The sequence below is a fragment of the Onychostoma macrolepis genome, chromosome 09 (genome assembly GCF_012432095.1).
Source record: "Onychostoma macrolepis isolate SWU-2019 chromosome 09, ASM1243209v1, whole genome shotgun sequence".
NCBI classification, from domain to species: domain Eukaryota; kingdom Metazoa; phylum Chordata; class Actinopteri; order Cypriniformes; family Cyprinidae; genus Onychostoma; species Onychostoma macrolepis.
In genome coordinates this window covers 3,711,045-3,735,814 of record NC_081163.1, presented here as the reverse complement: position 1 = coordinate 3,735,814, position 24,770 = coordinate 3,711,045, and the positions used below count along the sequence as shown (strand labels likewise).

The window sequence follows — 24,770 nt, the reverse complement described above, 5'->3', positions numbered from 1 at the left end:
CCATTTTGTGAAAATCCTCTTGATTTGTTTAAAATCTTCAGCCCTCTTGTATTTCCATCACAACTCTTCAGTATGGTCATCTCTTCATTATCAAGCTAGACGTGGACCGTGGTCCAGACAGCAGACAAGCGATGGAAACTCAACCAAATTAACAAAGAGTTAGTTTCTAGAAAACTAAAGATGTCTTCGTGTTCCTCCTGTAGGCTCAGACTTCCAGTGCAACACTCACATCATCCCAGTGAAGAACGAGGAAGGAGTTGTGATGATGTTCATCTTGAACTTCGATTACGTTCTAGACGAAGAGAGCAGCGACTCTATGGAGAGACTCAACCTCACGCCGCCTGTCAAATCTGAAATCAGTGAGTGCAAACTGGATTCATTATTATTATTTTTATATATTTGTATATATGTATGCATGTATTGATTGATTGATTAAAATGTCAGATTGGTTTCTTACACAGATTTGTTCCCACTATCTGCTCCTTCTGCGAATATTTATGCCATCTGTTTCCTCAATAGGCATGTTTAAAAATCCTTCAATCAAGAGTTTTAAACCATGATCCAAACCAACCAGCCCTGAAACTTTGATTTGAAGAGGAAAAAAGTATTTAAAAAAGATTAAAGTTAAAAAAAAAAAAAAGAAAGATGCAAAACCAAGTATAACATCCATTTTGAGTGAATGAACTACTGATCCCATAATGTGTTGTGGATGTTACAATAAATAAATAAAAAAAGATAATACAATAACTTTTATAACTTTTTATGTCATCTATTTAAATGGTTTTTCAGGTTTTTAATATTTACAATATATAATATATAAAATATATTTATTACATATAATTATTATTATAATAAACACTCACACACACACACACACATATACTGTATATATAAGCTATAATAAATTATAGCTGATTATAAAAAAAAACTATACTATTTTGTCTAAATACATTTTTAAAACTAATGTCGGCTGTTTTAATTTGCTATAAATGAATTTAAGCATCAGAATTTTATACATATACAATATATATTTCTTTTAATGCAATATACTTTTTTTTTTCAATATTATTACTCAATGAAAAACTTTTTTTTCAATTCTGATTTTAGCTTCCAGAACCCAAATGTTGTGATCTAAAGTATGAAGGTTGTGTTAGTTAATGCATAATCAACCAAACTGAAGCTTTTAACAATTTTTTTTTTTTTTTTTTTAATTTCTCTGTTGATCTCTGATTGACTGAACTGAAGTCAGGCAGGAATCACTTTGTAACTTACAGCAGAGCTGCTTCCTAGTGACTCCTTCACAACCCCACTTCTGCTGTGCTAAACCAGCCATTCTAATCAGTCGTGTTCAACAGGAAGTGCTTTAACTGGCCAGCGCAGCGAGGCGTTCCTCAGCAGAGCGTGCTAATTAAACAGGAGCTTCGCTGAGACTGTTCAGATTCAGGTGGGACGCTGGCATCTTCTGCTCTCGCCTCACATGAGGGACGCTTTCAGAACTGGCTTCATATCAAGGCTTGAACACACTCACCAGCAGGTGCAGATTGTGTTTTACTGGCCTTCACAACAATCCAGTATGCTTTCCTTTTTGTCATCCCATCTTTTTGGCACCTTCGGTGACCTGATTGACACATACAGGGATCAGTCACAGTTAGCTATGTTTTTTCATGCTGTTTAGGAGCTGGTCAACATACACAAAAAATATAGCACGTCAGAATTTCTTCACAAACAGAAGAAATTAGTGTTGAGCAAACTGTCTGATCATAATTACTGTCCAGAACATTTCCCAAACAGAAAAAAAGCAGACTGCATCATTCTGTTCACGGATATCTAGTTTGATTAAGAGCCTCAAATGAAATGTGATGCCAATAACACTATTTTGTTCACTAGCAGACTAATACAACAGAGCACTGAATTAACATAATAAAAATTATAGCTGTCTGATTATAAAGCACTACACTAATTTTGTTATCCCCCTAAACAAGTAAGAAATATTAAACACTAAAGTAACTTTTTTAAATGATACAGATGAATTTAGGCATAACTTCATCTTTATGTGCAGCATGAAAAAATATTAGTGCTGGGCAACAATTAATCTCATCCAAAATAAAAGTTTTTGTGTACATAATATATGTGTATGTATTGTGTATATTTATTATGTATATATGAATACACACCCATTTATGTATATATTTAAGAAAAATGTGTTATGCTTATATATTAAATATATTTATATATCATATAAATTATATTAATATAAATATATACATGTATATACATGTAAATATTTTCAAAATATATACTGTATGTGTGTGTCTTTATATACACATAATAAATATTCACAGTACACACAGATATATTATATAAACAAAAACCTTTATTTTGGATGAGATTAATCTAGATTAATCGTTGCCCAGCACTAAAAAATATATATTCATATTATATATAACAGTGTTATTCATATATTATTTTTGCATTTTTTTATAATATAAAAATATTATGTTTTTTAGGGGGGTTGACACTAAAATAAAAATTAATTATAGGTGTTTATAAAACACAACACTATTTTGTCTAAATAAATAAAAATAAATCACTAAAAACTAAAGACAGTTGTTTTAAATGCTACAAATAAATTTAGGCATCACATTATAATGTGCAGCATGACAAAAAAAAAATAAAAAATAGAAAATTTTAAAATTGGAATTTTCTAAATATACAAAATTTATATATATACTGTATATAAATTTCGGTGTTCCTTTAAAGTGCCCCTAGTATGTGAACATAAACTATCTGCAAAGTTGTGAAGCCGACAGTGCACAATAAATAAAGTTATTGTCTATCAAAAAAAAGAGTCGGCTCATAAACGAGTCGTCAGGAATTCGAATCTTATTCTGTTACGGCTGTACGTCACGAAGTAACACAACTTGACCGTCCACAAACACAGTAAAATTTCTGTGTGGTTAACATCATGTTGAGAAGATGCTGTATCCTACGCTGTGAGAGTAAATTTGTTTTATCTCACTTTATAATTACCACAAACTTGACACTTACCACTGAGAAACGTCCTGCTCCTGCTCTTGTTGATCAGCCACTTCAACCGTTTCATCATCAGCTCGAATTGGTAAGGAACAATCGATACCATCTTTTCTATGTATTGACAAGTCTCCAGTCATTCTGTTATGGCAATGGGTGTTTCTTTTCCGACACGCGCTGTACACGGTAGACCAATCACAAAGGACTGCGCCATCTGACCAATCACAGCAGCAGAGACTGATTCTTAGAAATGCTTCGCACGAGTCGTTTACGAATCATTTAGATATTAGGTAAAATTAAATAGATTTTTTGAGAAAACTCTTGGATGCGTGTAAACCTGTTTTAGGAGACTCATAAAACAATATTAGCAGCCTTAAAAATGGCATAATAGGGGCACTTTAATAACCAGTTAGCAATAAACACATTTTACATCTGATCGTAAAAAAAGGCAAATAAGCATGTGCAATTAAATATCGATCAATTAAACCTTTAACATTGGCCAATAAGCCACAAAACTTTGTGGTTTTGTGTGTAACATGCATCAGACGAAAAGTGAACTGTGGCTGATATTAACCTGATCATATAGAGAAAGAGCCTGTGTGAGGATAAGAATGGAAGCGGATGATATTAAGGCATTTATCATCTCCATCGTCTCCATAACGTCCTGTATCTGCGGGCCGGTTTGCTCTGACAGGGCAGCGGGCCGCAGGCTGGACGATCGTGGCAGTGGTGACGCATCTGTGAGTGTCCGTGAGGCTCGTGTGCTCGTTTACAGCTCTGCAGCTGCTCTGGCCTCAACGTCTCTGCATCCTCACTTAGCAAACGCGCCCGCCACTCTAGGTGAAGGTTATTTATAGTGGAGAATGTTGCCGAGTGTTTGGAGTGTGTGTGTGTGTGTGTGTGTGTGTGTGTGTGTGTGTGTGTGTTTTGCTGCCTCTGGGTGTCATGGAGAGTCTGTGTCAACAAGGACTCACCGCTGAACCCCGACTGTAGGTGTTACAATGAGACCCAAACCTAGTGAAGCACCACAAACTCAACTGCAATAGAAAGTGTGCATGTGTGACTGAGTCAAGACTTAAATACCCATATTCATATAGAAAGTTTCTGATTATGAAGTACTACACTATATTCTCTAAATAAAAATAAATATTACAGTGCTACACTTTTTTTAATTGCTAGAATTAAAAAAAAAAAAAAGACTGAATATTTTTGACTCGGGATTGGCATTGAAATAAAAATAAATTTGAAGGTGTTATTAAATTTGTACATTTTTATAATTAGAAAAAAAATCTTTTTTTGCAACAAAGGTGTGGCATTGAAATGAAAATAAATTTTAGCTGATTATAAAATACTACACTATTTTGTCTAATTAAATAAAAAACAAATCCTACAAATACATTTAGGCATCACAAAAGCATAATGTGCATCATGAAAAATTGATACTCATATTTGAAATCTGCTAAATATTACTTATAACAGTGTTATTAAATTTTTAAATTTTTCATAATTAAAAAAAAAAAAAATTTTTAAAAGGTGGTTGGCACTGAAAGTAAAATAAATTACAGGTGATTATAAAATATTATACTAAAAAAAAAATGTTTTTCTTAAATGCTACAAATACATCCAGGCATCACAGCATCATATGTATCATAAAATACAATAAAAAGATAAAAGATATACAGGTGCTGGTCATATAATTAGAATATCATCAAAAAGTTGATTTATTTCACTAATTCCATTCAAAAAGTGAAACTTGTATATTATATTCATTCATTACACACAGACTGATATATTTCAAATGTTTATTTCTTTTAATTTTGATGATTAGAGCTTACAGCTCATGAAAGTCAAAAATCAGTATCTCAAAATATTAGAATATTTACATTTGAGTTTGAATAAATGACCATCCCTACAGTATAAATTCTGGGTATCTCTTGTTCTTTGAAACCACAGTAATGGGGAAGACTGCTGACTTACAGAGTGCTGTATCAAAGCATATTAAATGCAAAGTTGACTGGAAGGAAGAATTTGGGTAGGAAAAGGTGCACAAGCAACAGGGATGACCGCAAGCTTGAGAATACAATCGAGCAAAGCCGATTCAAACACTTGGGAGAGCTTCACAAGGAGAGAACTGAAGCTGGAGTCAGAGCATCAAGAGTCACCACGCTCAGACGTCTTCAGGAAAAGGGCTACCAAGCCACTTCTGAACCAGAGACAACATCAGAAGCGTCTTACCTGGGCTGTGGAGAAAAAGAACTGGACTGTTGCTCAGTGCTCCAAAGTCCTCTTTTCAGATGAAAGTAAATTTTACATTTCATTTGGAAATCAAGGTCCCAGAGTCTGAAGGAAGAGTGGAGAGGCACAGAATCCATGTTGCTTGAAGTCCAGTGTGAAGTTTCCACAGTCAGTGATGATTTGGGCTGCCATGCCATCTGCTGGTGTTGGTCCACTGTGTTTTCTGAAGTCCACAGTCAACGCAGCCATCTACCAGGAAATTTTAGAGCACTTCATGCTTCCTTCTGTTGACAAGCTTTATGGAGATGCTGATTTCATTTTCCAGCAGGACTTGGCACCTGCCCACACTGCCAAAGGTACCAAAAGCTGGTTCAATGACCATAGTGTTACTGTGCTTGATTGGCCAGCAAACTCGCTTGACCTGAACCCCATAGAGAATCTATGGGGTATTGTCAAGAGGAAGATGAGAGACACCAGACCCAACAATGCAGATGAGCTGAAGGCCACTATCAGAGCAACCTGGGCTCATAACACCTGAGCAGTGCCACAGACTGATCGACTCCATGCCACGCCGCATTGCTGCAGTAATTCAGGCAAAGGAGCCCCAACTAAGTATTGAGTGCTGTACATGCTCATACTTTTCATTTTCATACTTTTCAGTTGGCCAAGATTTCTAAAAATCCTTTCTTTGTATTGGTCTTAAGTAATATTCTAATATTTTGAGATACTGATTTTTGACTTTCATGAGCTGTAAGCTCTAATCATCAAAATTAAAAGAAATAAACATTTGAAATATATCAGTCTGTGTGTAATGAATGAATATAATATACAAGTTTCACTTTTTGAATGGAATTAGTGAAATAAATCAACTTTTGATGATATTCTAATTATATGACCAGCACCTGTATATATATATATATATATATATATATATATATATATATTCATTTTGAGATTTGCTAAATATTACATATAACAGTATTAGTAAAGTTGTTCCTTTTCTTTTTTATTTTATTTTTTTTTAAATTAGTTTTTATTGAAATGAAAAATTATTGCTGATAAAATATTACACTATTTTTTATGAATGAATTAAAAATGTGTTACAAATTAATTTAGGCATCACAATATGGATATTACAAAAACAACAAGGATATAAAAACTGGCAATTCATTTTGAGGACACAAACACACACACATAAAAGAAGAATTTGAGAAGAATGAGAAGAATTTGTTGTTCAAAATAGAGACTATGGGTCATTTACTTTTATGGTGAGTTGCCTGCATTGATCTTTGAGTCTGTTTGCACTAAATATATGCATCTTGAGTAATGAAACTGGTATCCACATAGCAAATGCAACCAAGAGGCATTGCAAATCAGCCCAAACCACTCAAAGTGGCATATCAAGACACATTACAGTACATGCATTGAAACCTGATTGCAGTAAAATGCTTGAATGATTGGAGGGAAGATGATTCCCCCATTGCATCGTGTAAAGTGGCTGACAAAATTACTGTAAAGGAACTGTTCGCTCACAAAGGACAATTTTCATGTCATCATTTACTCACCCTCATGCGGTTCTGACCCTCAGTTATCTTCCTCCTGTAAAACGCAAAATGAGATGTTAGACAAAATGTTTGAGTGAAAAGTGGAGGATTTCATTCAAAAAAGGCAGGAATAAATATCATGACAGTGCACTATATTCCAAGTGATGTGTAACAGCTTTGTATAAGGAACAGATACAAATTTAAATCAAGCCGGATGCAATTTTTTTGTTTTAATATAGTTTTAATCATGCGCTGTAGAACTTTGATTCTATGAATTATTAAAAATTATTAAAAGCACTTAAAAAAGCATCAATAGTTTACCCAAAAATTTAAATTTCCAGAATATTTACTCACCCTCAGGCCAAAGGAGAGTCCAAACAGCTGATAAAAACATCACAAGTAATCCACATTACATTACTTTCTATTCCTTTAACTGTAGATTTTAACATGCAAAACAATATACCATCAGATTATATATGCAAACAAATATTTAAAATTCTTTACTACAAGTATGTGCAGAATCCCTCTGACACATTCAAATTTAGAATGAAGTGACTTTTGGGGCAAACAAGAAACTAATTATGCATAAACTTACCAGTATCATAGCAACAAATGGAGAATCTGGGGATGGAATCCCCAGGTTCTAGTGCATTCTGAAATAGAAGCTCTGTCAGTCTGAATATGAATGTCACATGCTTAGACTGCAGAACTCTATCATTCCTCTGCTATGGTTAGAAAACAGCAAACGCAATGTAATTTACATGCTAATGTACATTAGAATCATGCTAACCAAACAGCACATGACCTTCAAATCAAGCATTCTACATATGCGGTGTGACAGTTGTGCACAAACACACAAACTTGCTGTCATGAATAATTTGTTATGATAGAGCCTTTTGTAATGTTCTATATATCTGCACTATAATGGAATCAACAGCCAGTGTTTACGCCTGTATTGGCCATTTTGTTTTCTGTTCAAACCAATTTATACATCTGGATTAAGTCTTAGTAGGAGAAAATGAAAACTAGATATTAAATATGCACTAGCAGCCTAAACCAGTTATGGTATAATAATAATATCAGTTATATACAATATAAAAGATATTGAAATCATCTCAAAATGAAAAAAAAAGTAATTATGTACACATATACACACACACACACACACACACACACACACACAAAATAAGATTTAATTTGATCTCTTATTCCTCCAAATCAGAGTTTGGGGCAATATTTTATTTTGTATGTAATACAAGTATGTAATACATTCACTAAATATAAAAAAATACAAGTAAAACTGTAATTATAAAAATGTTTGCTGCAATTATTTTATTTGATATATTTTCGATTTTTTTTCAATTAAAAATTAGATTTCTGTAAAACGAGTATTAGTTTTCAGCTACCCATGTGCAGTATGCTTATTTTTTAAGTTTTTCATTTAAGGCAGCAGTCCTTAAGTTTTGCCTCTTTGTCGCCATCTCTGTTTGAAAACCTGCAATTGCAGCTGTGTGCGGAATTATCTTCCTTGCGTGGGATGTGCTCCGGCACGGCTCCAGCGCGGATGAATCTAATGTTTTGAGGAGTATATGTAGCTGTCAGTCACCAGTGTGGTTATTTACTGTACTTCGCAATTACAGATTCTAGCCTAGGTCTTGGAATATATGACCTAAATGAGAATTTTCACCGGATATTGTCATCTGAGCAAGTAAGTAACAAGTCTGCCACGTTTGTTCTGACCAGCTGAGGAAAACAAAAACATTACAATAAATCGTGCTACCAATGGTGATTAAATCTAAAGATCGGTTAGCTCATATCACATCAAACCGTGCAAATTATTATTGTTGTTTTACTTTATTCTCAAATTATTAATGTTAACAACATCAGCATTGCGTGACTATGAGTATAGTGTGTATTAGCGTGATTTCAATTTCTGTACAGTCTAATATCTAATTGTCATGCCATTCGATTTTTCATATTAAGAAATTCTTTTAACCCAAAAAGCAAATTATTCTCCCTTCGAACTGGTTTTCTTTAAAATACAAATCTTGTGTAATCCCAGGCTATCTGTAATCAGAAGCACATTTAAAACTGGAATATAATTTAATTTCATTTGCATGTGTATCATAAACACATAATCCTTTCTGGATTACAATCCGCCATCAAAATGATAAATTTAACTATTCCAGCTGCTGTGAGAAAAGGCTATAAACGATGCTCCACCTGCAGGATCCTCACATATGATAGCCTACTAGCCGGGACAACTTCTTTATGTTTACAGGCGTGACGTAATGACGCAGCGCCATGCTCGAATTTCCCGTGAAAACCTACCCGTACCTCTCAAATTAGAAAACATTATTATAAACTAACCGTTGTGAATCGGGCTAAAGTAAGGTGATAGTTTTGAACACTGGCTGGTTATGTGCTTGCTCAAATATTGATTTCAGATCATTTTTAACCAAAAAAATTACGGACTGGAGCTTTAATAAACAAATGATCATAAATAAAACAGTGTACATGATTTTCAAGATTTTCCCCAGGGCCTCATGTACCCACAGGACAGCCTTAGGGTAAGTCAATGATGACAGGTTTTTTTTTTTTGGGGGTAAAGTAGTCCTTGAAATGATTTAACTTCAATTCTCCTATTTTTCTGACAGCCAAATGGTGTAAAATTGTCCAGGCATCATTTCTGGCTGAGTTCTAGATGGCTGGTGTTTCTAGCACTGGAGTACAGACTGACAGAGAGAGAGATTTTGTGCAGAGAACATGATTGAGTATTAATGTCTGGCAGTCACAGGAAGAAAAGGAAAGCGGCCATGACGGTTTAATATCTCATTATGCTTAATTAACCTCCCGCCTCTGACTGACATTCTCGCCGTCAACATCACTCATCTCAGATGTCAGGAATCACAAAGCTTGACGTTTGACTTTTCTGTGGCGTGGAAGTGATGTGTCCTCTTGTTCTTCCTGAGAGAGTCTGAAGTGCTGGACAGCAGTAATGTGTGCAAACACACTGCATAATCACCGCTCAGAGTTCACACACTCATTCACCAGATCATCTTCATCTGTGTCAGGAGCTTTCAGAACGTCATCCGAGTACAACGCAAGTGTGTTTAAGCTCTTAGATATGACTCCACTCTTGAGTGCCATTTTTCACTGCATCATCAAAATAAACATAATCAGAAATTCTGTTTTACATAAAGAACATAAAACCTATTTGGGCCCAATACGATTTTTTGCACTGTGACATTATTTGCATACCAATTTTTTGCCCCAAAATTATCATTACTGTAATCTGAACAATGCATATTTTAGTTTTTTTGGTTAATCTTGTGAATCCAATACTGTAATGCAGTCAACAGGATTATTATTATTACTGATAACTAAAAATAAAACCTATTAGAACATGTGTGTTAATAGAAATACAGCTGTAATAAAATATAAATATTAGATGAAAAATTAAACAACTACACAAATTTAAAAATTTTGCCTTATGTAACACCATGCCAGCAGAGGGAGCCCTTGCCCGAGTATTGACTGTTAGCGCTACCCTTGCTTCCTCTGCAACTGCTTCCTGTTTGGTGGCCATATTAACCTGGCCACCACATGGCTTCCTCGCGAAGTATTGCCAGTTGATCCTGCCTTACCAAGCATTTGTATCATTTACCTATTGCCATGTGTATGACCTGTTTTCTGTTTGCTTCGACGTCTCTTTTGGATTATCCCTTTTGCCTGTTTGGACTGTCTTACCGTGTTTTTGACCTTACCGTCTGTTTTGCTGACTCTGAGTTTGGCTTTGTTTGAACTGCATATGGATTCTGCCTCGGCTTCTGCCTCACCTTCCTTACACCGTAACAACTAACTGAAATGTTCACGCACTGAAATTACTATAAGTAAAAAGTAAAACAATGAAATAAATAGTAATATTAAAAAATCATTAAAAATAAGAAATAAATTCTAATTAAAATGCAAACATACAATTGGTAACTAAAATTATTAAAAACCAAGAAAAAATGTGTGAAATATAAGTGTTTGCCTTTGTTAGCACTAACAATAATAGCATAATTCAGATAATAATGTCAGATAGAGTAAATATAATTAAGAAGGATTATATTCTGTTTCTTCTTCCATTGTAACCTCTAAACAGCCATTGTATAACTGTGAAACACACACACACACCTGATGTTTGTGTAGCTGTGTGATGCGGGAGCGCTGTAGGGGGCATCTTGTGTGTTTGTGACGGCAGACGGGCGGTGGGCGGCAGTGACAGGACCTGAAGAGCCGCTGAGTGAGGAATCCTCATATTCCCAAACACTGGCTCACTTACAACCCTCCGTTGTGACTGAGCGTCCAAAGCAGCCCTCCTGAGGAGTGTTTACAGTCCTGCACACAACACTGAGACCAGCGGGTTCAACATCTGCTCCTCTTTAAACATGCTATAATTCAGCGAGCGAGTCGTTCAGGTCATTCTGTCTTCTCTGCACACCTGCGTACTGTAATGTCTCAATAATCAGCTGTTAAAGGTCTTCAGATAATTAGCTGCAGGTGTTTGAGCACAGGCTTTGTAAGTTGTTCGAAAAGTAAAACGGGAGAGGAAAACTCTGCATTACAGGTGCAGTGATACTAGACTTTAAGCATGTAGATATACTAGATATAAACTTATATTTTAACCCATATTCACACAAATGAATGTGTTATTATTTGTTTAATTCTGCATCTGCCATTGAAATCTCTGAAGAATAACACCAAAGAAGAATAACATTTTTAGCTTAAAAATAAATATAAAAATAAACATAAAATAAATTTGTGATCATTTAGATAGCTAAAACACTTTGCATAGATAAATATATAATGGCATAAACACTAATAATGTGTTACAGTGTAAATGAATATAAAAATATTAAAAATATTTGTGGTAATTTAAATAAAACCTGTAAATTACAATGTAAATATTAAATGTAAAACTTAAAAATGTTGCTTTGGCAACTAACTGGAATAAATTTAGAATTTAAACTAATTTAAATAAATTTAAGCTGAAGTACTAATAAAAATAAAAATAAAACAAACTACAGTGAAAATTAAATGAAAACATAAATTATACAAATTAAAGCTAATTTAAAATATTATTAAACATTCACTGTTCAGTGAGATGTAGCATTTGTAGCTTTAAAATAATAAAAAATATATAATAAAATAAATTTGTGATCATTTAGACACCTAAACAACTGATCAATAGATGATATCAACTTTGATTTGATAGATAGATAGATAGATAGATAGATAGATAGATAGATAGATAGATAGATAGATAGATAGATAGATAGATAGATAGATAGATAGATAGATAGATGATTTTTATTAATTATTGTCAATATTTATAAATGAGTTTATACATCTGTATTGAAACAATCTTGCTCAGTCTATAAATTATGCAGGAAACTACCTTAAAAATGGCCAACAGGATATGATGTCACCTTTTGGGGTGTCTGTTTTTAATAAATAATCCATTGCAAATAAAAAATGAGTTTAAAATGAGTCTTGTAGATTGAATCTGCACGAATTTGCAGGTCAGAGTTGAGCTTTGTTTTGCAGATAAAAGCTAATGCTCTTCACATATGCTTGCGTTCTGTTCTCTGGTGTGTGCATGAATGAAAGTGAAGTCCAGCGTCATTCATGAGATTCCAGCCAAGCTAGTCTGGTAGCTTTCTCTTGAAGTCAACCTTATTTATTAGAAAGTGTGTACTGCAATTTAGTCTTCAAAGCACTGATGCACTGGAGAGGAAACACTGAATTCCACGGGGAAATGCTGGATTTGTTTGGTCACATCCTGTCTTAAATGAAAAATAAAACACATTGAGGAGCTGCTAATTAAAGCAGTGGTGATCTGTGTCCGTGCTGACGGATGAATTCAGACCAAAGGCCGGTGGGATAATTAAAGGCACGGCTGAACAAACGAGCCATATGTCAGACTGTTGTTCTCCTGGGGGAGATGCATTGTGGGAATGAATGTTGACCGCTCAAGTTGCACGTCTGCTGAATACGCCTGTTCTTATAATAACCCTGCCAGCGGTGCTGCCAACTCATTTCAGTGTATTCAGTAGCCACTTATGAAATAAGATAAAACAGCCATTCTTCATCCGGGGAGAGTCAGCCTTGATCATCTCACTGAAGGAAAATCAAATAAAATTATAATAGTAATAAATTATTAAATCATTTTCTGTATATATTTCTATATTTCCTGTATTTTGTGTATATTTTGACTCTCCCCAATGTCAATGTATTAAAATATATATATATTAATGATAATATATTGTATAGTAATAATAAAATAAAATAAAATAATAAAGAAATTGAGAAATACTTGAAGGCTGTTGTAATTTAATTTGTTAATATTTATATGAATATTCATCTTTTTTAAAATAGTGTGTTTAACAGCATATAACAGCCTAAATAAAATAAAATAAAATGAAATGAAATGAAATGAAATGAAATAAAAAATTAAAATAAAAAAATAAAATAAAATAAAATGAAATAAAATCCTACAAGTATTTCTCATTCTCATAAAAATTAAATAAATTAAATTAAAATAGACTCAAAGAATTTCTCAATTTCTCTTAAAATAAAATCAAATATTAAATAAAATCAAATAAAATTGAAACAGAAATACTTGAAGGTTGTTTTAATTTAATTTAATAATTAAAAAGCCTTCAAGTATTTATCAGTTTCTCTTAAATACAATAAAATAAAAATACAATAAAGTAAAAAAAAAAAAAAAAACATTTTTATAAAAGTAAAAAAAAATAATAAAAAAAACTTGGACATTGAGAAATACTTGAAAGCTGTTGTAATTTAATTTGTTTATAACAGCATATTAGTTATAAAAACAGCCCTAATAAAATAATAAATAAAATAAAATAACAGCCTTCAGATGTTCTCAGTTATTAATTTTATATATAATTTTTTATATATACAGCCCTAATAAATAATTAAAAGAAAAGAAAAGAAATCAATATTTTTTTTGTCAGAGTTTCTGTTTCTATAATAAAAAGTAAATAATGTTAATAATTATAATTTTTTTGAAATACCTCCAGGAAAAGGAAGATTCTTCCGCTTCCGTCTGTCAGCCTTGGCGCTGTTGGGCAAGCAGTCTCTCCCGCAGGACGATCCAGACTCGGTGATGGTGGACTCACCCAGGGCCAGTGACGACTCTGCGGCCGTGGTGGACGTCCGATCGCCCACCAAGGACGGTTCGAGTCCAGCGGATGCCAACGACACGCGGGCGCTCATCAGCTCCAGCCCTCACTCGTCCCCGGTCAGCGCGTCCGTACCCCTCGACCACTCGTCGCCCAAGCTGCCCTGGGACCTGCCCAGTCCGTCTCAAGCACAGTCCAGCACCTGCCTGGCCCAGTCCATCTCCAGAGACGGCGTGTGCAGCAGGAGACGGGCCTCCTCCGTTCACGACATCGAAGGACTGAGCGCCAACTCCAAACGCCTGTTTACAGACAGACACGCAAGTGAAGGTGAGGACTAAATCTTACTTTATATTATAATACTTTTTAATATATATTAAAATACAATTTATTCCTGTAAAAATAACAAAAATAATAAAAATAATGTCCACTTTCAGTCCACAAACGAGTCCAGTTCAGCCTGTGGGATGATTTGAGAGAAATAATTATTTAATAATACTTAAAAAAAAAAAAAAACTTTCTATTTATTATAAAATTACACTGTAAAAAAAAAAAAATGTTTTTTTCAAAGTTGTAAGTAAAACAAATGTTACTGGAGTATGCTGTACAAGAAAATGCTATTTCAGTTTTTCTACTTCTAAATTTTACATTTAAATCACTGTCACTTGCCATTTTTTGTAATAAACTTGCAATTTTGCAAGTTTCTACACCAAACTTTTTTCAGTGTATAATATATTGGTACTTTATCATTTTGCAATGTATTTGCTCAAAGCAATAATATGTTACATGTACAGGCATAAAAATGTATTTAATGTTTATCAGTGTTTTTTTTTAGTATCACTGAGAGAGATGATGGGTTTTAGTAATATTTTAAATTAATTTTAATTTTTCAGTTTTCATTTAATTTTAATTTTTAGCAATTTTGTTGTTTTTACAATTTGATCAGTTTTTGTTTTATTGTAAAGTCTCTATAGTTTTTATTTTATTTTTTTATTTCCAAGAAACTAGCTGAAATAAAATAAGTTAAATAATTTGATTTCAAGTAACAAATGCATGTTTTTTCCATGAATACCGCAAGCTTTAGGTCCAGTTTTCAGCATAAAATAAAGTTTGACACCCCAGTTATAATCAGAACTTAGACTGGTTAACTCAACGTACTTAAAAAATCGAGATCAAACCTGTTATCTTTGCTCAAAAGCGCATTCAGACTTCAGATCAGAGCATCATCAGAGTGTCTGGGACGTCATGCCGTGTCGTGTCGTGATTATCCATTTTCAGCCTGATTTCTCCTCTCAGCTGTTATCGATGTCTTGATTAGATCACACAGAACATTTGCTGCTATTTCAATAAATCTCTAGTCTGGACCTTCCTGCATTGAGGTGGTTGTGATTCAGACTTGTACAGGCAGTTCCTCTTCACGTCCCATCGACCGGGACTGATGCACCGGGACAGCAGATCAATGCTGCAGGCTGAATGACTTCCATCAGCTGTCAACCAGCACGGCCTCTTTCAGTTCTGGAGGACATTTCTCTAATCAGAGTTTGAATTAAAGCTGTATGCCAAGAGAGGCTGTGCGTTACTGCTATTTATCACTTTTCTTTTACATTGCACATGATTTTAATGGATTGCTAATGGATGCTTAAAGAACTGCATATGTTTGCTTCAAGCATGGATGATGATGATTATGGCAAGCTTGAAATGCACTAAAAATCCTGATTCTTTCAGTAAAATCTCACATCTACAGTTTAGATGATGGTATTTTAATTCAACACTGATGAGTTTCACTCAAATGGTTCATTAGGCTGAGCAAACAATATGTACAGTTTTCAAATATGCAAGGCAGGGATATGTAACGAATATTAATTATCTTATGATCTATAAGCATTTTCCCTGAAATGCCTTCAATTTTTTTAAAATACATTTGAAATATTTTTATTTAATATTACAATTGATAAATATTTATTTCATTTTTGCAAACAATATGTATTCAACTATTCAAGGCAAGATCAAGCCCGGGTGATATAACTAATATATTACACATTTTTTAATTTAATTTTTCTTATGATAGTTAGGTATTTGCTCTGAAATGCCTTAAATCGTCATTTTGTTTTTAAATTTAAATTTTTGACTTTTTTTTTACGCAATGTATTTTAATGTTAATAATTTTTATTTAATATAATTTTTTAAAATATAAAAATATATATATATATATATAAATAATAATAATAATAATAATAATTAAAAGGTAAATATTATTAAAAGCAATATTTACCTGCATATAATTTTTCTTAAAACATTTGAAAATATATACAGTATCTCACAAAAGTGAGTACACCCCTCACATTTCGGCAACCATTTTAGTATATCTTCTCAAGGGACAATACTATAGAAATGAAACTTGGATATATATTTAGAGTAGTCAATGTGCAGCTTGTATAGCAGTACAGATTTACTGTCCTCTGAAAATAACTCAACATACAGCCATTATTGTCAAAAAAGCTGGCAACAAAAGTGAGTACACCCTAAGTGATAACAGCTATACGTCGTTTAACCATGCAAGGCCACATGTCCTATTCATCATGTTCATGCAACAAGTCAGTTTGCATGGCCGTCGTTCCAGAAGGAAGAATCTTCTGAAGATGGCTCACAAAAAAGCCTGCAAACAGTTTGCTGAAGACAACCTGGCCAAGAGCATGAATTACTGGAACCATGTCCTGTGGTCTGACGAGCCTAAGGTAAACTTGTTTGGCTCAGATGGTGTCCAGCATGTGTGGTGATGCCCTGGTGAGGAGTACCAAGAAAATTGTGTCTTGCCTACAGTCAAGCATGGTGGTGGTAGCATAATGGTCTTGGGCTGCATGAGTGCTGCTGGTACTGGGGAGCTGCGGTTCATTGAGGGAAACATGGATTCCAACATGTACTGTGACATTCTGAAGCAGAATATGATGCCCTCCCTTCAGAAACTGGGCAGCTTTCCAACATAATAACGACCCCAAACACACTGCCAAGATGACAGCTGCCTTGCTGATGAAGCTGAAGGTGATGGAGTGGCCAAGTATGTCTCCAGACCTGAACCCTATTGAACACCTGTGGGGCATCCTCAAGCGGAAAGGTGGTAAGCACCATGTGTCTAACATCCAACAGCATCCGCAGCTCTGGTGAATTCCAAGCCCAGGAGGATTAAGGCAGTGCTAGATAACAATGGTGCCCCTACAAAATATTGACACTTTGGACACAGTTTTGACATGTTCACTAAGGGTGTACTCATTTTTGTTGCCAGTTATTTGGACAATAATGGCTATACGTTGAGTTATTTTTAGAGGACAGTAAATTTGTACTTCTATACAAGCTGTACATTGACTACTCTAAAATATATCCAAGTTTCATTAGTGTAGTATTGTCCCTTGAGAAGATATACTAAAATTGTTGCTGAAATGTGTTGGGTGTACTCACTTTTGTGAGATACTGTAATGTTGTATAGAGAAATTTATGAACATTGTGATGACGCAAATTAATCATTTTTAATTGATTCATTGAAATGGACAATGAATCAGAAAAACAGAAATTAATCTAATTTAGTTTTTTTGTTTTTTTACACCATTAAACACCCTTATCTTAATATTCTCATGCACACTCCATGACAGAGGACTGTGAAACTAGTCTAATGACATGGGTTTTCCAAAAGTGAAAGTTTTGTCAGTGTTTACTTGCGTAGTTCATACAGGCTTGGAATGACATGGTGAGTAAATAGGTGAACAAAGAGTTTAATGGCCAAAAAGACATGAGTAATATCCAAAATCACCAGAATTCTGAATCATCTGAGGTATATATTAAGAATATTAGCTATATCACTTATGCCTTATGCAAGATGAATGAGAAAACATAATATTCACAGGCTCTTCTTTACTCTTTACCATCAGGTCCGTTCAACCATCTGAAGTCCAGTCTGCTGGGATCCACCTCAGACTCCAATCTGAACAGATACAGCACCATCAACAAGATCCCGCTCATCGCGCTCAACTTCTCTGAATCCAACGATAAGAAAGCGCCTTCCCCTCCGTCCTCAGAGAAGACCATCATCGCACCGAAAGTCAAGGACAGAACACACAACGTCACGGAGAAGGTCACACAGGTAAGACTGAAGTGTGATGGTGTAAATGTCAACATCAACGCAAAACTGACCCTTTTACTTAATTTATGCATGTTTAAATTAAGTCAATTGTGAAAAATTCCTTAGTGTACATTACTCCAAAGACAAAAATGTTCACCAAGTTTGAAAAAAAAACAAATAAAAAAACAATAAAAACTGTAATATTGTGATTTTGAAATGTACAAAACTGTTTTCTATTTGAATATATTATAAAATGTAATTTATTCCTGTGATCAAAGCCGAATTTTCAGCATCATTACTCCAGTCTTCAGTGTCACATGATCCTTCAGAAATCATTCTAATATGCTGATTTGCTGCTCAAGAAACATTTCTGATTATTATCAATGTTTTAAATAGTTGTGTTGCTTTATATTTTTGTGGAAACTGATATTTATTTATTTTTCAGGATTCATTAAAGAATAGAAATTTCAAAAGAATAGCATTTATTTGAAATGGAAATCCTTATCCTTTACTGTCACTTTTGAACAATTTAATGCATCCTTGCTTAAAAAATAAATAAAACAATTCTGTCTCTCTCTGTGTATAGATAGATAGATAGATAGATAGATAGATAGATAGATAGATAGATAGATAGATAGATAGATAGATAGATAGATAGATAGATAGATAGATAGATAGATAGATGGATGTTAAATGTTGAGTGAGAAGTTAAATGTCAAAATACATTTTTATATATTCTATGATAAACATAAAATATTTGTTTGAAAAAGAAATATTTTGTAACATTATACATGTCTTTACTGTCACTTTTGATCAGTTGAATGTGCCCTTTGCCAAATAAAATTATTAAAAGAAAGTGACCATAGTGACCCCAAACTTTTGAATAGTATAGCTTTTATAATAGTATATATGCTAGTCCCCAATATTTTCAAAGGGCACTTAAAAGCATGAAATAAATGAATGTGAATGCTAACAGATGTATATTACAGACTCCCTCGGTTATGAATGCTTCACATTGATTTAGCAGAGTAAAATCGGTTGTTTTTCCTTCATGTTTCTCAATAAGACCCTCAAGTGAGGATGTGCTTTTGCTCTATTTCTCCTCCATGGAGTTTGAGTTAATCAATGTGTCACGAGCGTAATCTGTTTGAAATATTGCACGTGTCAAGTGCTTCATGATTCCATTGGAAATCCAATAGTCTTGTGAACGAGCACAAACAAGCTGTAACAAATTCTTCTGCACAACATTAAATGATGCTAACAGACATGTGTATGCAAATAAATGCTAATGAGGATAGCACTTAACCTCAGGGATATTAAGACGAGAGCAAGAATACAGGGCAACTAGCAGTAATTATTCAGAGTCCGTGTGTCACGTCATCGCACCGTACCATATTTAGCATCTTTTTGTGACACCGAAATGCATCAAAAGAGCATCCGAGCATGAAGATAGATTTTCTACCACCTCTGGGAAATGGATCCCCAAATATTGGCAAAACACAATTCAGTAGCACTGCGACAGTCGCAGTGTGAGAGACTCGAGTGTAAATTGAACTTGCCCTTTAATCCATGAAACTGGATGTGTTTGCAAAACACTAGCAAGCCACCTAACTAGACAGCATTTATAAGGCATTATAGGCATGTTTCTAAAGGTATGACTACTTTCAGACAGCATTGCGTGTGTTTTTCACAGAAAAATCTCAAAAATGCATGCCACATGGTGGACAATGCAATAGAAATGTTAATAATAAACAGACTACCATTCAAAAAAATTTGAGGACAGTAAGTTATTTTTTTTAAATTGATCAAAAGTGACAGTAAAGACATTTACAATGTGTCAAAAGATTTCTATTTCAAATCAACGCTGTTCTTTTGAACTTTCTATTTCTATATTTTTTGAGCAGCTAATCAGCATATTAGAATGATTTCTGAAGGATCATGTGATGATAGTAATGATGCTGAAAAATTTAGCTTTTCATCACTGGAATAAATTATATTTTAACATATATTCAAATGGAGAATGGGTATTTTAAATTGTAATAATATTTCACAATATTACAGTTTTTTTCTGCATTTTTTTACTGCAGTCTTGATAAGCAAAAGAGACTTCTTAAAAAAAAAAAGAAATAAAAAAATGTAAAAAATTAAATTATTTTTATGTGCATTTTAGGCTTATAGCTTAACGATATGTTAGCGTCAAAATCAAATGATAAATTTGCAGCCACCCTCTAAATAAGTCACTTATTAGGTGCCATTTCAGTTAGGATGCTGTCTAGGAAGGCAGCCGCTTGTGTAAGCAGCGCTTCAAGGTTAGTGACTTTTGTTAATACCCTTCAGTGAAAGTCAAAGTTACAGCGCTGTAAGTCCGTTACACACAGTTACTGGGTCAAACCTTCGTCTCCTGACCAGCCGTGAAGGAAGTGGTTGACAGCCCATCCGAACGACACGAGTCCTCACTTCAGAGTCGTCGACTCGTTCACTGAGCGATTCTCACATTACCTTCCCCAACCTGCCTGGACACGTGAGAGCCTGTGAGAGAAAAAGATGCATAATTCATCACTTTCTTAGAAGAGAAAGAGAGAGAAAAATCGACTATCACTGCTGATCACTGCTGCTGCCGTCATAATTTCTAATAAAGTATTTATCAGGAAACGACGCCTCATTTGCTGACTGTCAAAGGTGGTTAAATCCTGCAGTAAGGTGTGTGTGTGTTCATTCAGAGCTCCAATTACACACACACGCTGCTGGATTACAGACTATTATCATCCTAATGCTTTTACTTCTGCTGTTCAATGGCTTTGCAAAATAGTGAAATGAAACCCTGCTTGAGTCCTTTGTAGTGCAAAGGAAAGCCGTGTGTTATTGCTTGTCGTGGAGATCTTTCTATTCAAGAGTCGCAGATGGCAGAAAACAATGCACAATGCAAATAACACAGATTTTCATGATTTTGCTGAATGAAATCCAATACTTGCTTCTTAGTCATTTTGAGACGCTGATTCCAAAAATAGTGTCTGTTTTACTTAAGTCACTTTCTCACAAAATATGATGCATTTCGTAGCATTTTTGCTTATGAAAACCATTTGTAAGGTGACTAAGTCTTGTATTTTCTCTTAATCAGCAGAAAAACTGACACAATAGCATGATTCCTGTCTGAATTACAACTAAAGTCACAACTATTTGTAAATTCTTGGCTGATTTTTACATGTATGAATGATTCTGGAGACATTTTTCTGCCTAATCCTGATTTCAAGGTTAGAATTATTGACGGACGTGACAGAAGAAAATACAAAACATGAGCCAGATGTTTTCTGCTACATATGTGGTGCTTTACTTGCATCCAAATGACAGAAAATGGCAGATTTTGTAAAACAAAGAGCTTATTTAGCTTATTTTGTAAAGTTCTTTGACATTAAATGGAATATTTGAACATATTTTCACACTCCTTTGCAGATTGTAAGTTAAATGATTCACATTAGGTAAACCTGCATTCTTATTTTGTGGGGAAAAAAACTGTGTGTGACGGAAAGTTTTTATTGATTTTTTTATTTTAAGATAAAATATACAACACAAACTACATTACATACAGGTTTGAAATGGATAAACATAGTTAAAAATCAAGAATAAGCCAATTAATATAACTTCATGTTTGATTTTAAAAGAATTTTTGTTCTTAAAAAAATTACAATTCTGGTACTTTATCAGATTATCAGAGACATTTAATAATGTAATCAGAATTTTATAATACAATAAGATTTTATTGTATTATATATTTTATTGTCTTTTATTGATTTTACATTTATTCATTTAACACACTTTCATCCAATACAACATTTAATAAAAAAGTAGGACGTAGGTACTGTAAGATACTATATAATAATACATAACAACAAAACTTTCATTATTGCTAAAATAGTAATATAAAAGTAAATTCCATTGACGTGAGAATCAGAATTTAGATTCTGAACCCTCAGAATCTAACCCTCAGAACCCTCATGAATTGCATTAAGGCAAAGGACATCCGGTTACATGAATAGCATATTTCATATTTCAGTATGTGAAAAAGGAGATTTTTTTGTCCTTGAGCAGAGCACTCTGATAACTTCAGAAACAACCTGAGATGCGTGACAACTAGACTTTATAATCCGGAAAGCTATATGTAATGCGAGCGTTTGTGACAGCAGAGACGGCTGGTGCTGTGCAACTATAGAGAAATAAATGAATATTTATGTCATGCTCTGAGGCTCCCTGACACACTGCGCTTATGAAATGTGAAGAACTCAGTTGTGCCGGTGCTTTCCATGAAATATTGCATCAGCCGCAAATAAAGAAATGACAACTGCGGTGTCAAATATGTGCGGTGTGGTGAAACTGTCACATACAGCATTATGAAGATGGGCCTGTGGATATGTGACTGACAGCTGTTAACTAATGCAATATCAACTATTATTGGGAGAGATTTTAATAATCCAGCTATGTTTGGATCTCAACTGCACAAATCGGCATTATTGTTATTTCTTTATTTCTTCATTTATTTATTTATTTTTACATTTTACATCAAACAGCATCACTGTTTCAGATTTAATATCATCAACAGTACCCTATAGCTTCTGAAGCCAAACTGAAGAATTACGGCTAAAACTAAAGGTTTTGTATAGTACTATTGACATGGTAGTATTTTTACATGGGAGAAGATTGAATGAATGAATGAATGAATGAATGAACAAACAAAAGAACAAATGAAAAAAAATAAATCAATAAAAAAAAATAAAAAAATTATACATCTACTTCATCTGTTAAACTGTAAAAATAAACAAACAAATATATAATAAACAATGGCAAATTATACATTGCTCAACTTCTTTCTGTTATTAATATTATTATAATAACTGTAAAAATAAACACTGAACAATTATACATTACTTAACATTGTTAAAACTGTAAAAAAAATAAACAGTGTAAATTATTCATTTCTCAACTAATTTATTAAAACTGTAAAGATAATTTAAAAACAGTGAAAAATTAAACATGGCAACATATTTATCTGTTAAATTGTAAAAATAAATCAATAAACTGAAAAATTTAACTACTCAGTATTTTTTGTCTGCTTAATCTGCAAAAATAATAGTTACAAAATATACATTATTCAGCTTCTTTCTGTTAGTATTATTATTATAACTGCGTGAATGAATGAATAAATAAATACTGAAAATGATACACTACTCAATTCAACTTCTTTCTGCAATTATTATTATTATTTTATAATAATAAAAATAAATATTTTGCTATTATTTTACTAATAAAAAGGAGTTATTGTTCTAAAACTTCATTCCATGAATTATTTTCAGAAGTGATTCTTCACTGGTTTGGCATGTTTTTTTTCCAGACGGTCTCTATCAGGACAGACCTGTGACCATGCACCGTGCAATACTCATGTTTTTGCCTGCCTGTCTCGTTCCAGGTGTTGTCGCTGGGCGCTGACGTGCTTCCAGAATACATGCTCCAGGCTCCACGCATGGATAAGTTCACCATCCTGCACTACAGTCCGTTCAAAGCGGTGTGGGACTGGCTCATCCTGCTGCTGGTGATATACACCGCCATTCTCACCCCGTACTCTGCTGCCTTCCTGCTCAACGACAGCGAGGAGCATAAAAGACGGGAATGTGGCTATTCCTGCAGCCCTCTCAACGTCGTGGACTTAATGGTGGACATCATGTTCATCATCGACATCCTCATAAACTTTCGCACCACCTACGTGAACTTGAACGAGGAGGTGGTGAGCCATCCAGGGAAGATCGCCATCCATTACTTCAAGGGCTGGTTCCTTATAGACATAGTGGCGGCCATTCCCTTCGACCTGCTCATATTTGGATCAGGATCAGATGATGTAAGTCACGCCAGAACTTAATCTACTTCCTTCTGCACTTGGCTGCTGGTCTAATCTAGGGATCTCAAACTCAAATTACCACTCGCCAGGTGGTGTTCTCCTTCATGTTGGCACAATTATGCAGTTAGTGCACACAAATGCACACAAATTTTGCAACGGATGTGAGCAAACAGGCCTCTATGCTGTTGTCAGTGAGGTTGCAATTATGCTTGCATTTGTGCATTAGGCCTACTGTATATTCAAAAGTTTGGAGTTGGTAAGCTTTTTTAATGTTTTTGAAAAAGGTCCCTTTTGCTCATCAAGGCTGCATTTATTTAATTAAACATACAGTAAAAACTGTAAAATTGTGGAATATTATTGCAATTTAAAATAGCTGTTTTCGATTTGAATATATTGTAAAATGTAATTTGTTCCTGTGATGCAAAGCTGAATTTTCAGCATCATTACTCCAGTCTTTATTGTCACATGATCCTACAGAAATCATTCTAAAATGCTGATTTGCTGCTCAAAAAATATTTCTGTTGAAAACAGTTGTGCTGCTTCATATTTTTGTAGAAACCATGATATGTTTATGCCAGTATTTTTAGAACGTTCAAAAGAAAAACATTTATAAGAAATAGAATACTTTTATAAATGTCTACTATAACTTTTGATTCATTTAATCTGTCCTTGATGAACAAAAGTATGAATCTTTCCAAATCTTTCCAAACTCTGGAAGGGCAGTGCATGCATTTGGCAGATGCTTTTATCCAAAACAACTCACAATGCATTAAATA

The 24,770-nt window shown here is 34.0% G+C and overlaps 1 protein-coding gene and 1 long non-coding RNA gene across 2 annotated transcripts in view; one reads left to right on the top strand and one right to left on the bottom strand.

The window, feature by feature from the left end:
• LOC131547108 (potassium voltage-gated channel subfamily H member 7-like) overlaps nucleotides 1-24,770 on the top strand; it is a 112,835-nt gene that overhangs the window by 32,626 nt on the left and 55,439 nt on the right. The window contains exons 3-6 of the mRNA XM_058787407.1: nucleotides 204-359; nucleotides 13,901-14,329; nucleotides 17,920-18,131; nucleotides 23,569-23,994. Of these exons, the coding sequence (XP_058643390.1) occupies nucleotides 204-359; nucleotides 13,901-14,329; nucleotides 17,920-18,131; nucleotides 23,569-23,994 (1,223 nt within the window). The remainder of the gene's footprint in view (nucleotides 1-203; nucleotides 360-13,900; nucleotides 14,330-17,919; nucleotides 18,132-23,568; nucleotides 23,995-24,770) is intronic.
• On the bottom strand, nucleotides 14,182-18,050 carry LOC131547115 (uncharacterized). The gene is made up of 3 exons (XR_009272850.1): nucleotides 17,914-18,050; nucleotides 15,178-15,514; nucleotides 14,182-14,301 (listed from the first exon to the last, which is right to left on the bottom strand). It is a non-coding gene; the product is annotated as an uncharacterized LOC131547115 (long non-coding RNA).